At 33.9% G+C, this 15,799-nt stretch overlaps 1 protein-coding gene across 1 annotated transcript in view; it reads left to right on the forward strand.

The window, feature by feature from the left end:
• Window positions 1-203: 203 nt before the first annotated feature.
• The window catches only part of LOC129226230 (endothelin-converting enzyme 2-like), a 37,011-nt gene continuing 21,415 nt past the window's right edge, over window positions 204-15,799 (forward strand). The window contains exons 1-4 of the mRNA XM_054860829.1: window positions 204-273; window positions 5,731-5,892; window positions 8,776-8,859; window positions 15,057-15,262. Of these exons, the coding sequence (XP_054716804.1) occupies window positions 204-273; window positions 5,731-5,892; window positions 8,776-8,859; window positions 15,057-15,262 (522 nt within the window). The remainder of the gene's footprint in view (window positions 274-5,730; window positions 5,893-8,775; window positions 8,860-15,056; window positions 15,263-15,799) is intronic.

The following is a 15,799-nucleotide window of genomic DNA, read 5'->3' on the forward strand; positions in this document are numbered from 1 at the left end:
TAGCCTACTTTAACTCAAAAAAATGATGTAAGGATTTTCAAAAAGAAGCTCACATTTGGATCTCAACATTAACTAAAGCTAATTATAATTTAGTGCCAATTTTTCGAAAGAGGTGGTACGTATAAAATTAGTAAAAAAGATTCCGAATGCCCACATCATAATAGTTTTTAATCTGCAGATGCGCGTGTATTTTCTTTTTCAGAATGACTGTGTCGCCATTGCTATTAGCAGCATGTACGGCCCTCATACTGTTCACCACTTTTCAAATCAAAGGTGAGTATAAAGGATTGGCACAGATTTTTAAAACTTAGATCAGTACTTAGCTGTAGTAGCATTTCTCAATACCCATTCATATTCTATTATCCTTTTCTGTCTTATTTATTTATTTATTTAAACCCCACCAATCACCACCGTACCAACCCCGGTGAGGGTTCTAGAATGTGTGAAATATTTTTGGAGAAAGAAAAGTTGGAATTATAAATGCAATGGAAAGTGCTGGTTAGAGGACAGTTGAATATGAATGTTCAGGAGTTCCAGGTTGACTGCATACACATAATGGTGAGCTAATTAACTTAAATCTGTGTAGATACGCTGGAAATGGTCCATGTGCACTTAGAAATTGTACTTCTACTGGATGTTTGCAGCGTTGTTTTAGTTTTACATTTGGCAGGAAATCATGAACTCTCCGACCAGTTTCTGCAGTGTCCCAGATTTCTGGCCAATTTTGAAGAAGTTCAGACCAGAGGAGATATTTGAGGAAAGATTTTGGCAACGGAATTTTATAGACGAATGGATGTGTAAGACTCATTGCTGCGGTTTTAGCTAAAAAGTCGGCTCGTTCATTGCCGAAGTGTCCCATATGAGCTCTAATCCAGTTTAGTTTTATATTTGGGTTTTCTCTGCAGAGAGTTTGAATGTCTCTGACCAACTTTGAGGTATGCATCGGGTCCATTATCGCTTTGAGAGAAGACATACTATCTGAGAATATTGCAGTGCTCGAGATAATATTTTTTGATGCGATATAGTGTAAAGCGTGAAAAATGGAGAAAAGTTCAGCTTGAAAAACTGAATTATTTACAGTTAGTTTGGCTCACCAATCGTAGACAACCTGATTATTGGAGATGTGGGTGAATGCTGATGCTGTTCCATCACATATCCTTTTCTGTCTATGCTCATTGTGCCAACATACAGGGGCGGATACATGGGGAGAGTCATTGGAGTCTTGAACGACTCCCCCCTCCCCTTAAGCAGACAGGATTATCCATCCACGTCGAGTTCAAATATTTTGTGAATAAAATGTAAAAAAGTTTTCAATTAATTAACTATTTTAAAAGTAAATGTTTAAAATATTAACTGAGGACTAATTTATCAAAAGGGAATATATCCATTTTCCAAAAGAGGTGAGAAAAATGAATTAGGGTAAGAGCAAAATAGTTTTATCAACTTCTCTGGGTACAAAGTTGAGCACAAAATAACAGCAAATCACGGCCCAGAGTAAGAAATGTTTGTGTAAAAGAAAAGAGAGATATCGTCATATTAATTTTGGATATGTGCTCTTTTGAACGAAAACCTGAATGTTGGAAATTCCAATTTCACCAAAACCCTAATATCTCATCTTCTCAAATTCTGTTATCGAAGTACATGAACCTAAAAGTCGTGGATTAAAATTTGAGGATTTTGAACATGCGTTCTTTCGAATCTAAAAATCTTCGTACTACAGATTCATTCAGGATATGTCCACTTTTGTTCAAAATAAAGCGTGCAGAGGCTGGATTTGTTACTTTTTGATCAAAAAGACAAACTTTACACTTAAAATAAAAGAGGGTTTTCCCCGTTTGGACTTCTTGAGAGTAAGTGATTTGATAAAAGTCATCTGAAATATTTAGAAAATGTCATAAAATGATTTTTTCTAAAAAGTGGATATTTTCCCTTTTAATAAATTACTCCTCAATTCCTTTTATTGTTGATAAAATTAATTAGTTGCGTTTATGCCCTACTAGGTGCCTTGTTCCTGGCCGATTCGATCCTTTTTTCAACACCCAAGCAGTTTCAGAATTTTTTTTTAACCCAAAACCCTATATTCTTCCTCATGACCCGTCATTCTAAGACGGTAGTCTGCATCCGCTTCAGCCACCATAAGTGATATATAAGAAATTTACAATACGGATCATGAAGTACAAGTTAAAACCGAAAAATCGTAAATATTTTAATTATTTGAAAGCTATTAAAATGTGATTTTTTTTAGTACGATAAATGAAGAAATTATTTTAAGACTCGAAACACGTGTTTGAATTTTTTGTTATTATTACTAATTTAAAATGCTGATTTTGTATTTTAATAACTAATTTTTTTTCTTGGTATAGTGTTTTAAATACCTCTCAATAATGCCACTTTTATTTTTCAAGACAAAACAAAGGAAGGAGAAAAGACAAAACCAGTTGAACCTGTTATTTGCACAAAAGAGTCATGCTTAAAAGCAGGTAAGATATAAATATGTAAAAAATATGTTTTTAATGTATGGCATCTACTGCGTACCGGAGTTTTCCAGTCACATTCCTCCTCCCCTACACTCGCGTCCGAAAAATGTAACGTATAAAGATGCCAACTTGGTGTATGTAACTATAACATTATCCTGTATTTAACTGCAAATATTTGAGAATGAGTGGGGGTTGCTGGGTTTCGTTTTGATAAAGCGTAGCTTGACGATTTATTGGGAACTTTAGTCCACTCGTGACCTATTAATAAATTGACGTGAGTACCTATCCATCAATTTATTTCAAGAATTCAGAAGTCAAAATTGAATTAAGTTTAAAAAAAAAGGTTTTTTTTGTTCCACATGAAATGTTAGCTCTAAGCCATGGTAAAAACTAACTTAGCTGACTTCAGACATTTCTGAAATTGAATGAAAAGATTGCACCGCAACGGTTAGAGGAAGGATACCCAAAACGGACTTCATTTTGGTACCCAGCAACTTACGTATTCACTCAAAAAGGATCATTTCAGAGTCATTTGCTTCTAAAAACGTTCTTGAAGCTGTGAGGACTTAAACACAAAATACCAGTTTTAATTGCCTCTAATTATATGATCTGACAAAGAAGGAAAAATGACGGTTGGGCCAAAGGATGTTCCAAAACTTGAGGAAAAAGTATTTTATCCCATTAAAAATAAATAAAAAGCATGAAATTTTCATTCAAAAACTTTATTAAGTAGGGGAGACCGCGGCTAGTAGTGACATTTTCGTCATTTTTGATACTACTGTAAGATTTGAATTGATGTGAAACATTTAGTGCATCATATCATTAGAGTAACTCTTGAGCAAAAATATTTATAAAACAATTATCAACATTTTAAACGTTTTTCATGACATAAAATGGAATTTGTGGAGCCTCTAAGTTTGTTTCAACTTGCCCCGTGGCGGGGCTAGTAGAGATATGCTTGAGACACATTGTGACACGCAAAAAACGCGTACAAATACGTTGTAAAATGTACAAATTAGGTAAGAAATGCAATTAAATGGGATATTTTAAGTTAAGAATGAACAATTTATTCATTTATAATGATCTTAATACAAAAGAGAACAGCTTTATGTTTTCAATAACATTTTAAACGAAATGAAAGTAACATAGTTAAATTATTAACACTTGTGAACTCTTTTTTAGAGCACATCAAAAAACTGTGTTAATCAGGAAAGATAAAACGTAGAAGAGCACTAATTTTTGGCCAGGTCAATCTTTGACTCGTTACAATGTATAGGCCCATATCTTACAGAATTTAGCTGTTTTTATAAACACTCATTATCATCGCTTGTTTCAACATCCGATGTGCTGTTGTTGCAAATAAAATAAGGTTTCTTTTTTGGTACATTTGACATGAGACCAGCTTTTTAAGAGTCATGCATTGTATCCAGTCTTCTACAGGTCTTGAAATTTAGTATTTCTCCAAAAAAAACCAGACATATTCAGTAAGTTACCGCCCTATAGCCAGGGCTAAGGCAGAAATACATGAAAAATGTAAACCAGACATCATGTAAACCAGTGTTTTCGTGTAAACCAGACATAATCAATTTTTATCATCTTCAGAGGTATTTGGATTTTTCTTCTTCATTTTTTACATAACGCTATTGTTACTTTTTTGCATTTCACTAGTTTATTTTTCTTTTCTTCGGTTTGTTTTCTTGAGTTCTCTTGCTTTTTGTTCTGCTCGATTTTCTTTCTTTTTATTTGCTATTTCTAGAATGACAGGTTTTAAGACATTTACGAGCGGAGAGGTTGCACTTTCGATTTCCAGCTTTAGGTGGCAGTCTTTTCCCTATAAAACGTACCGTTGTGACAATGCTAATGTCAACAGTCATAGACTCATCTAACCCAATGAGATTTCTCACTTCTGAAAACTTCTGAATTCTTCTCATCGACTAGATTTCTTGCTGAAGCGCTGGTTTTGGTAGCAGCTTCATATTTATTTATTTCCACCATCATTTTGGCCATCAACGCTCTCATCTCTGGCGGGTAACGGACCGAAGCAAGTAGGGGGACTGTCACAACGTTCCTCCTTGACTGTCACAACGCGCCTCCTTGACTGTCACAACGTGCCTCCTTGACTGTCACAACTAGCCCCTGTTACGCCATTTTGAACATTGCTCAATATTTTCCGAAATATTATCATGATCAACAAATGAAATGCATGGAATAACAGCTCGAAACATAGATATTAAAATAATGTTATTAAAGTTTTCACACCTCAGTATCCTTAGCGGCAATGACACTTCCAACGCAGGTCACAAAATTTACTTTTGCTGCAGAAAGCATGATAAATATTTTTATCTTGAAAACAGTCCAACGCTTTTACTTCCAGACTTACACAAGACTCAAAAGCCAACAACCTGATCACTCACATGACACAACAGGTGCTGCGAGTAAAACCTGTTGGCTCAGTCAGGAGGCTTGGTGGCACAACTCGCCCCTGGTACAACTAACCCCAGTCTCTCCTACTATTTCAGATATTTTATGAAAAATCAAAATCATTTACTTCCTTTTTTACTCGCAGAAGTCACAAATGTTTCAAAACTCTAGTTATGGTTGCAAAACATTGCAGTCTTGTGATCACGATTGTTCTTTTTCTTTGCAATAGTGGGGATTGCAGAAACTAATTATGGACTAACTTGTTTGGACAATGAAGCTTCGGCACTTGATAGTGGATTCAGGGAGCTGAAATCACCCAAATCATAAAGAGAGATAGTCCGTTTTTTGAACCACCATTGGTAGCCCGTTTTTAGATCATCCACTACTTTAAGCTAATGGTGTACTAAACTACTACTAAGAAAAAAATATTTTAAAACAAGTGCCCAGCAAAAAGCCCACATAATATGTTTTGAATTTGAAACCACTTACTGTACTGAATAATTTAGAAATCATGAAATTATATTGAACAAACGAAGACGTCGAAAAGTTTTGAGTTCTTTAAAAGCAACTTTTTCTTATAAAACGGTTCTCAAGAAAGCATGTCCGTTAACATACAAAGTGATTCGTTCACCACTCTTTAGCCATTTTATGCTGATCTATTGGCACAATTGTTGTGATTGTTCAGACTGCTCACGATCCGCTTCCCTCATTTTCAGCAGGTAGCCTGTATTTAGACCCCAGCCGGTTTTAGGACTACTTCATATAAAAGGACACAAAGTACTGAGTTCATTTGCATAAGTTATTATACAGTTCATCCTTGTTGACTTTTCAGCCGGGGCCATCCTGGACAAGCTGGACCAGACCGTGCACCCGTGCAAGGACTTCTACGAGTTCGCTTGCGGCCACTACATCCGGAGGACGGTCCTACCGGAGAACATCCACGCCATGTCCGTCACGCAGAACATGGAGGACGAAGTACTTATGCTCATCTATCGTGAGTGCATTTTGCAGTTTCTGCTCAATCCTCATTATTACCACTAGTCTTAGGCCTCCTAAACACATTGCAGTTAGTTCATTCACCTTTTCCAAAAGTTGCCTGTTAACTAGTTGAATTGATGCAACTTAGTTGAATCAACTTTTTTTGTTTATGAACCGTACTTATTCGAGCAGCTGCTCCACAAAGCTGTCAAAGCTGAACGGAGTTGATTCAACTAGTTGTTAATCGTGTGTAGAGCAAACACTTGTCAATGCACTGATGAGTAGAATCAACTAAAAAATTGATTCAACTCATCGGGATGAGAATGGTAGCGGCACATGTGTCTGATGAGCTGACCTGTTGCGTAAAGGATGCAGAACGATTCCTCCCCATTTCTACCTGGTTACACATCCTGCTAACCGCTCGCTGGAACAGTTGATTCAACTAAGATACTTCGTGCTAAGGAAGACCTTTATACCTTTTCTTTTTTACTTCAACCGATTATCAATGTGTATTCTCGCATAGTCGAAAGGACTACACCAGTAGACAAATCATTGCGCAGTATTTGTTTACCGATGAAACTGTTTCGACCATTTGAGAATACGGCCCAAGTTTGGTCAACGGTCTTTTCAAAGGAAACTCTTGCATTTTAATCCCTTTTTGCCATTTGATTACTCAGTCCCTGGACAATTAATTAGATTACTCTGGATAATAGATTTGCTTCTGTTTAATCATCAGTCTGATGTAGGGATCAGTTTTATGCGCTAAGCTGTTCCTGACTAATTAATTAGGTTACTACCCAAAGGTTACTCTGGATTTCCGCTTTTTAATTTTCAGTCTAATGTAAAGATTTGTTTTATGCGTTTGTTTTATGCACTCTTGCCAATTAATTAGGTTAAACTGAAATTCCTCTGTTTAATACTCTGTCTGATGATCAGATTCGTTTTATGTGTTAAGCAGTTCCGGGCCAATTAATTAGGTTACTCTGGATTTCCTCTGTTTAATCCTCAGTCTGATTTAAAGATTCATTTTATGCGTTAAGCAGTCCTTGCTCAATTAATTACAAACTCATAGGAAATCGAAACATCTATATTGACCGTCTCTGGGATAATTATAATAAGGTGTCTTGGACTTTGTATGTACGTATTGAAGTACAAAGACAAAATGCTTAGATTTTTCATTGCTAGTGAAAAATTAATGCAAATTTTATGCTATGATTATACGTAAAAACACGCAACAAAATCTCGTACAATTTAAAAAGCACACTTTATGCACAAATATAGTTTTAAATCCTTGTTAACCGCTATATTTTACGCCAAAAGGTGTTATTAACCACGGATGTAAAGTAGTGTAAATACAAAACGCCGAGTAGTAACGCCGAATAGTTTATGTCTCGCTGAATATTTGTCGCGTTGGAATTATTTTTCAACGAAACTTATATTCTAAACTATAAGTAAGGGGACCTAGGGTGGATATGAAAAGTAAGATTTCGAATTTATTCACTAATTTTCTTTTCATCTTCAAACCTTCAATTTCTAAATTCTGCACCGTAGTATTACGTGTTATAACATTAAATTTACATTTATTTTCTATAGCTATGAAAAATACATGTATCTTTTTTTTTTTTTTTACCGCGACAACCTGCTGTTTTTCTGAAAGAGCGATAAGTTTCAATATCATCTTTTTGCACGGCCCCTTAAAATTTTGAACGGAATATCTCATGAGTTTAGGTCACAAATGCTTCAATTTTTGTTGTGTTGGAATTACTTTTCAATTGAGATTATTTTCCTAAACATAAGCTAGGGGACCTGGGGTCCATATAAAAAGTTATATTTCGTGTTTTTTTCACTAATTTTCTCTCTTGTTTCAAACTTTCAGTATCTTAATGGGATTGTTTCCTTCAGTCAAAAGTACTAGTTTTAGTCACTGAAATTGATAGAATAAGAAAAAAACATAGACTCAGAAAATACTTTCATTTTCCCCAACATTTATTTTTTAATTAATTTTTAAAAATGTCCCATTTTTCAAACAAGGCGTGGTCTTGATGACGTCACAAATGATGCACTTTGCCGCATCTTTCTACCGCATTTCCACGTTATGATAATCAAGAAGCGAATTAAAATTGCGCTCTACCATGGCCCCACTAAATTTCCGCTTACGCTTACGGGTCTTGACAACTTTTAACTTTTCTGTGCTAAACCGATGCAGCTCATGCATCCACCAATCAATGTCAATGTTTCAAAGTTTGTTTATTTTTGATTGGATGTCGCTCAGTTTGACCGCAAGAATCGCCACAGGGAACCCCTGCATCCACCAATCAATGGCAGAGTAATGAAAACAGGGGTGCCCTGTAGCGCCCTCTTTGTTGCCATGGGTTTCAGCGATTGCCACGGCCTATACAAATTAAGTGGGGCCATGGCTCTACGCTTGCTATCAAACCTATCGTCGCCAATACACGTGAGTAATGATGGGAATTAAATATTTAGAATGGCAACATTGAATGGCATTTCATCATTTGTGATGTCATCGGCAGAAACAAACAATGAAGCGCACCAATTTAAGTATTTTTTTTGAAATATTAAACTTAAACAAATTATTTAAAAAATTGTCAAATCCTATGTTTTTAAGCATGCTTTTTCAGAATTTTTTTTTTTTTAATTTTGAAAACGACCCCATTCTGCTTCTTTGATAATTTTTGCAATTAGATGTATTAACCTAGGGCTAGCAGTTGTGAAAACAGAGGTTTTACAGGTTAAACGAGGACGGGCTATATATTTAGATTTTAATGTCATTCATTTTTGAATGAAAACTTAATGAACCTGCATATCGGGAAATTGTGCATAAAGGTAAAACTGTGAAAACTTATTTCGTGATTGTGTGCACTAATCCTTTGCTATACAGGTGCCTTAGAGTCTCCCACTCTGTATCGCACCGGAGGCTCACTCATCAAAGCTAAGATGCTCTACGAGACTTGTATGAACAGCGGTGAGTAATCCTTCCCTTTTCAATACAGTTAAGCTCTCTTAATACGATCACGTTTAATACGAAATCACGGCTAAAACGAACGTTTTGTTCGTAAAGTTTGGTTTGCTATCTAATTGCATTAAGAATTTCACGAATGATTCGTACACTAAATTGAAACTATCGGTTAAAACGAAAAAAAATTTTTAATCTCTTTACTTAAAAATGTTCATGATTGTGAATACTGTAATTTTCTTCTTTCGAAATGTTCATCATTTTTTTTTATAGGTAATAGAAGTTCCATTGTCTATCGGGAAGAAAATATTAAAAATTATGCATAGAAAATAAAGTCCGTACATTTGTTTACCTGTGGACATTTCAATTTACCATTGTGGATAACAACCTCTTCCTCGATTGTTGGTTATCATCTTCAAAATTTTTTGTAAACATTCATTTATAAGAAACTAGCTGTACCCGACGCGCGTTGCAACGCCAACAAAAAAAAAAAAAAAAAAAATACATCATTATACTGATTTTCATGACAATCGGTTGAACGGGGAAGAAGTTGCTACTCTGCAGTGCCACCTGGTGGCGAGTGGCTTCAATGAGCATATTATGCACCTTCTCCGTGGAAAAATACATATATATAGCAATTTTCATAATAATCGGTCCAGGTATCAAGTGAAGCCGTGACTATACTCAAATTTTGTACTCACGCAGTTTGCAAGATCAATCAATCGCTAAAAATATCAAATAGAAAAGTTTTAAATCCTCCCGTTGTATGAAAAGCCATAAAACAATAAAGAAAGAATTTATTTGTTCAAACTCAAGAAAAATGGCAACAGCTAACTTCTTATCAATGAGATCTTTCACGCGAATTAATTTCTGCAGCCGATCATTTTATTCGTATTTATCCAATGGATTGTGACTTAAATTGGAATAAAAAAGGAACTATGGATCGGATTTTTTTCGAACTGGTCTATAAACATTCCCAGTACCAAAAATAACAAACGGTGAAAGTTTCAGGAAAATCTGCCGGGTAGTTTTTGAGTCCATGGATGACATACAGACAAACAGTCATTTTTATATATATAGATGAGTGTTTTTTTTTTCTGAATGCACCAACAGTTAGACTACAAAGTGTTTATTTGTAGCAATATTTTTTACATAGAGGTAATCATTCTTTCGTTTTTTCACAGTACCACTCATTCAGGTTGTTACGAATAACGGCTAATACGAACAAATTCGTGAATTTTCGACATTTCGTATTAACCGAGTTTAACTATTTAATTTGTAAAACTGACAAAAATGCCAGCTGGGCTTCAATTACACTATGTAAAACGATTTCACTCCTTTCCAATCATTGTTTTTTCTTTTAGTGCCATCATAAAAACAGGAAGATACTTAATGTCCATGCAAAAACTTCGGTTTAGTGATCAGTAAATCGAACGAATTTTCCAATTTATTTTCATTAAAAGCCCCCAAAGAAAAAACATTATAAAACGCAAACTAATAGAAAAACTAAAATTCTTCAAACTGAGAACAACTAATCTAGCAATGTGCAAAGTCTGAATACTTAGAGCTCTAGCAAAGGAAACAGTATTGTTAAATCAGAAACAGTTTTTTTTTTTCTTGAAAAGTTTTTATATAGTGTTATTTAATATTTTAATTGACCTTTAAATGATTTGTTTGCGGTTTAAGTATTTTTAGGTGGATTTTTTTTTCAAGTTTTTAGAGAGCTTCCAATGGTTTAAATTCACTTACTATATTTATTTCAATGATCTTTTTTTACATTTTAACGGTACTTCTAATCTTGAATAAAAAAGCTTCTTTAAAAATAATAATAATAATTTGCTTATTTGTGACATGCTTCTTCTTTCATTTCTTTTTAAATATGCATTTTTTTGAGCAATTACATTGCTTATTGTTCTCACTTGACGGTTTTGATGTTCCTTTGATTTTATCCCCCCCCCCCCCCCCGCCTCCTTCTGCAGTACCACCGTAGACTGGCCGCTCCTGATACTGCTCCTCTAGCGAAAACCGTTTCCAGGTTGCATCCATATCCTTCACACACGCTCATACACACACACCTACACATAAGTTTACATACACACACACTCGTGATTGAGAAAAACATAATTTGAATTCCAGATGTCAAAATTCAAAATAATTTTTAATATATATATATATATATATATATATATATATATATATATATATATATATATATATATGTATACATATATATATACATATATATATATATATATATACATACATATATATATACATACATATATATATATATATATATATATATATATATATATATATATATATATATATATATATATATATATATATATATATATATATATATATAATATTAGAGAAAAGTTTGGGAGGATTCCATTGCCTAAAAAGCATTAATGGGGCGAAAAGGAAAATGTATTTTGAAATGAGTCTGTTGAAAATCATGAAAATAAATAATCACTTCGCAAAATAAGTATTTATTATGTATCAATCTCTAGAGTAGGGGAAGGTGGGGCAGGTTTGGGCACTGTCCCAAGCTGCAATGTACAGTACCGAAAAAGCCAATTTCATCGTACTTAATAACTCTGTTGAATTTAAATGAACTAAAATTGAGAAAATTGCTACTGATTTACAGAAAATTGATTTTTCTTTCTACGAAAGTATTAAAATATTAAAATAACAGAAATGATGAGATCTAGAACAGAAAATAGGAAGAGAGTTTCCTGCTGTTGATGCGTCTGTTGCTGAAACAGCAGCTGAAAATGTTATTAGTAATAAGATTTCCATTATTAAAGATGAAAATTATCAGGGTTATTGTGGTGTCCTAAGGCGAGACCCACGTGATAACAGGCCAGACAACTCCTCTCCCCCCCCCCCCCCGCTTCGTTACGCCACCAGTCGTCGATCTTTGGCGCGAAACTTTGAAAGCAGTGCAGTTTCAAGCAAATAGAGTGCTGCTTGCTCTGGTTGAAATAGATGAAATAGGAAATATGTAACTTCGGATGCACATTCTTGAACACAATACTCTTGAATTTATCTCATCCTTTAAACGTACCGGAATGTAGAGGCAATTAAAAAAATATATATATATATATGATTAGTCTTGTAAGTGTCTGAGTGTCTGCTGAGTGAGTCAGCGATTTGCGCTACCGAACAACCTGCATGCGAAGAAAAAAATCGGGCGCCTCATGGAATAAATTTTAAAGTTCGGAGGTAAGTACTTTTCTCAGATAAATAAATTAACATCTTATCGATTAGAATTCATGCAGTTAAGGTTACTTAACTTTTCCTCCATTACACAAACAATTGTCAGTTTCCTTTCTGATATCTTTGTCTGTAATTTGTAATTTCAGCATACTGCTTCAATATTTGAAACGGTTAACTTGCAACTTTTTATTTCTTTATTTTTTCAACCTTGTACACGCATTTATTCGAAATGGATTTTCCAAGCTGACAATATACATATATCAAAATTTTCTGCGAATATACTTGTTGCTATCAGAAGCAACGTAACTTGGTGTTGATATTCAGTTAATATGTAAACAAGTTTATTGAAACAGGCTTTTAACTGAACTAATCTTATATTTTCGGTTTCGATTAAATTGTTTCATACGCTAGCATGTGTTATTTTGATCAAAAAACATTCCTTGATGGGCTTCCGTAGTTCTGAGATAAGAAGATTAGCTTTGAACGCCGGAGGTCGTGGTTTCGATACTTAAACATTTTCCCCCAACTACGCCCCTGCAATGTTATTCAAACAAGCTGGTTCTGTGCGCAAACTAAAAAAAAATATGTTTTTTTTTGCACTGTTGTCTTTAAGTTTTAAGATATTTATGTACAAATTGTGGTTGAGTTAACGGTATTCATGATTTCTGGGCTTGCGAAAGATTACTTTTGAGCAGTGGATACACAACGTGTTTTTGCCAAATGCTCTATGATTGTTTGTTATGCTTAAAAAAGGCAAAATGTCTTGAACTATATAATTTTGAACTCCTTGGGTTTTCTGTTAATAAGCTTTCAGGAACTCTGAAATTGTAATATAAATTAAATTAAGGGGCTGTCCATAAAGGATGTTGCAAAATTTTGAACAAATCCCCCCCTCCCTCCTTGTTACATGTAACGCTGTTCAACATGAGCATATTGTTATAAACAACGCGTGATGTCACACTTCTTGTTATCCTTTCCCTTCCCCCTGTCACAATAATGTCACAGTGAATTCCTAAAAGAGCCTACTCAGAAAAATGTTGATCTAAATTTAACATATATGAAGTTTTAAGTATTGAAGAAAGTTGCTAAAATGGTCATTCTATGAGAAGTTTTTTGAAAAAGGTTACTTTGTCATCAATTAATGCTCTTTAAAATAATTTTTCAAAAGCCTAAAATGATAAACTATTAAAGCCCCCCCCCCCACACACAAGAATCATTTGCATCAGAAAAAGCTAAAAATGGAAAAGTAGCCAAATTCCAAAAAAAAAAAAAGGCTGCTTTGATATTGAATACATTTTTTGATGTACAACATACAGTATTCATGATCTTGTATAATTCATTCTTTACTTAACGTTTTTAAAGTTGAATTCCTGTGTAACTTTTCGAGAGTGCCCACCGAAGGGGGGAGGGGTAGGAATCATAGTCTCATAATAATGATAGCTTTTCAACGGCTATAGTTATAAATAACTGTGCCCTTGAAATTTTAAGGGAGATGGGGGAGATGTTTATGGGGTATTTTTCTTGAAGTTTTCATAATTGAAGGAGGTAGGGCACCGTTTACTTTGGGGGATGGCACCCAAACATTCATGTCTTTTTAAAAGTATAAATTTGCTAAGCTAAGTTAACATTAATAATCGGTATTATGTATTTTAATTTGATGTTATGTCTTTGAAACGTATTGCAGTTATATTTCCCGTTTACTTTAGTAAAAATGCTTATTTATATTTTAAAATTTCATTTTATTCTTATTCAAATACAATGGTAAAATTATTTTTTGTTTTGATGTAATTGTAAAATGAAAGTTCATCTATTTATTTGAATACTTCTTAAGACTTAATGTTTCAATACAATATACGAGTAGTTAAAATGCGATTAGTGTTAAAAAAATTTTCAAATGAAAAATAAAACTGTTAATTTATCACTTCGTTTTTACAAGATTGTAAAATAAAATCGTGTTTAGTTATTTGAATACTTTGTAAGACTTATAAATGTTTTTATGTGAAATACTATGAATTAAGCTCAGTGTATTTTTAATGTATGATTATTGGTTCCTTTTTATGTTTTATAATGAAAAAGTAGAAGTTTTAATGCTACTAAAATAATAGAAGACAATAATAAATAAACCAAATAGTTTAATTAAACCAAAATACTAATCGAAGAGCTCACTTCCCAATATCATTGTGGATCGACTAACGATGACGTCATTTGCTAGTTGGATGGCCTTCTTATCTCGAAGGCCTCGCCTAAGGTGCCCCACGACTTTTTAATTTTTTTATGAAAATTTAATTTGATTAAATAATAGAGTAAAATAAATTTCAATTGAAGCAAAAATGTCTAAACTGCATGTTCAGCTAAGTTTGGTGAAAATTGGTTTGAAAATAAAATATCCAAAAATCATTATCTATAAAGCATCCCAAGGTGCCCCAACCTTCCCCTACATAAATTCATAAAACAAACAAATGAACCAATGAAAATAATATTGAAATTTATCGTTTCAAAAATCAAATTGTATTGAATTGTCGAATAGGTACATACAGTAAACCAGGGCTCTCCAACTTACGGCCCGCGGGCCAAATCCGGCCCGTGAGCAGCTTTCAAACTAAAAAGATATATATATATATATTTTGGTAATATATTTTTTTAAGCATTTTTTGAAAGAAAACTAAGGCTAGAAAATCTCAAAAATCACTACTAAGCATGATCATAGCGAGAGGAGGAAGACAGGGGCAAGCCTTTCCCTGGAGGAGAGCCCAAATTTTAACTTTCCTCCCTAAAACCACTAAAAAGTCTAAAATTGCATTTTTTGGACTTCAATTAAAAACAAAAAAAAAAAAAAAACCATCGCCCTTTTGTTTCACCGAAGACATTCTTTTGAACATTTGTTTGTTACTTACGTTGATTATTTTATTTTTAAAAAATAACTACTTTATATAAGAAAATATTGTGCGAAAGTCGAAAATATAAGACCCATTTTTTTCCAGACACCCTGGAAGACGACTCTGTGCGAGTACTCCGCCAGTACCTGTCGGAGAATGGCGTCGGCCACTGGCCCGTTCTCGACGCTGATTGGTCGACGGGAGACATGAACCTGGAGTGGCGATTGGCCATGCTTTTCGTGCACCACGCTCCAGTCTTTTTCCACATGTACGCGGATGCAGGACACTCTAACTACGAGTACATACTCAACGTAAGTACTTTGCCCGAACACTACTCACGAAAGATTGGCTGAACGAAGGACGGACTGACCCGCCGGCCCATCAGCCCGCGCCCTTAAGCCTGAACACCTTTTTTATTTTATTTCATTTTTTTTACAGTTTTTTTTATAAATTTATTTTATTTTTTAATTTTTTGGTGGAAAATTCCTTATTTATTTATTTATTTGCGCAAACATTTTTTTTTCTTTTATTTAAATCCGTAAACCTGTGTATCAAAACGTTTTTTCCTTTTTTTTTTTAAATTTTTTATTTATTCATTTCTTTTTATTTATTTTTATTTATTTTTTTTTTTGTTCACTTTTTTTTTGCTTCTTTTGGAGGTCAAGGTTGGCCTCTCGCTCACCCCTGGGCCGAACAAAATGCATCTGTTCAGCTATAAGAAATAATACTTTTTATTTAATGAATCAGATAATATTCTTTTAAAAATTGCTACTTGTTTCAGGAAAATATCATTTAAAAAGAAAAGGACTTCGAATTGAAGAAGAGAGGTTATACTTCTATTACGAAAC

Source organism: Uloborus diversus, chromosome 7 (genome assembly GCF_026930045.1).
Source record: "Uloborus diversus isolate 005 chromosome 7, Udiv.v.3.1, whole genome shotgun sequence".
Classification (NCBI taxonomy): Eukaryota; Metazoa; Arthropoda; class Arachnida; order Araneae; family Uloboridae; genus Uloborus; species Uloborus diversus.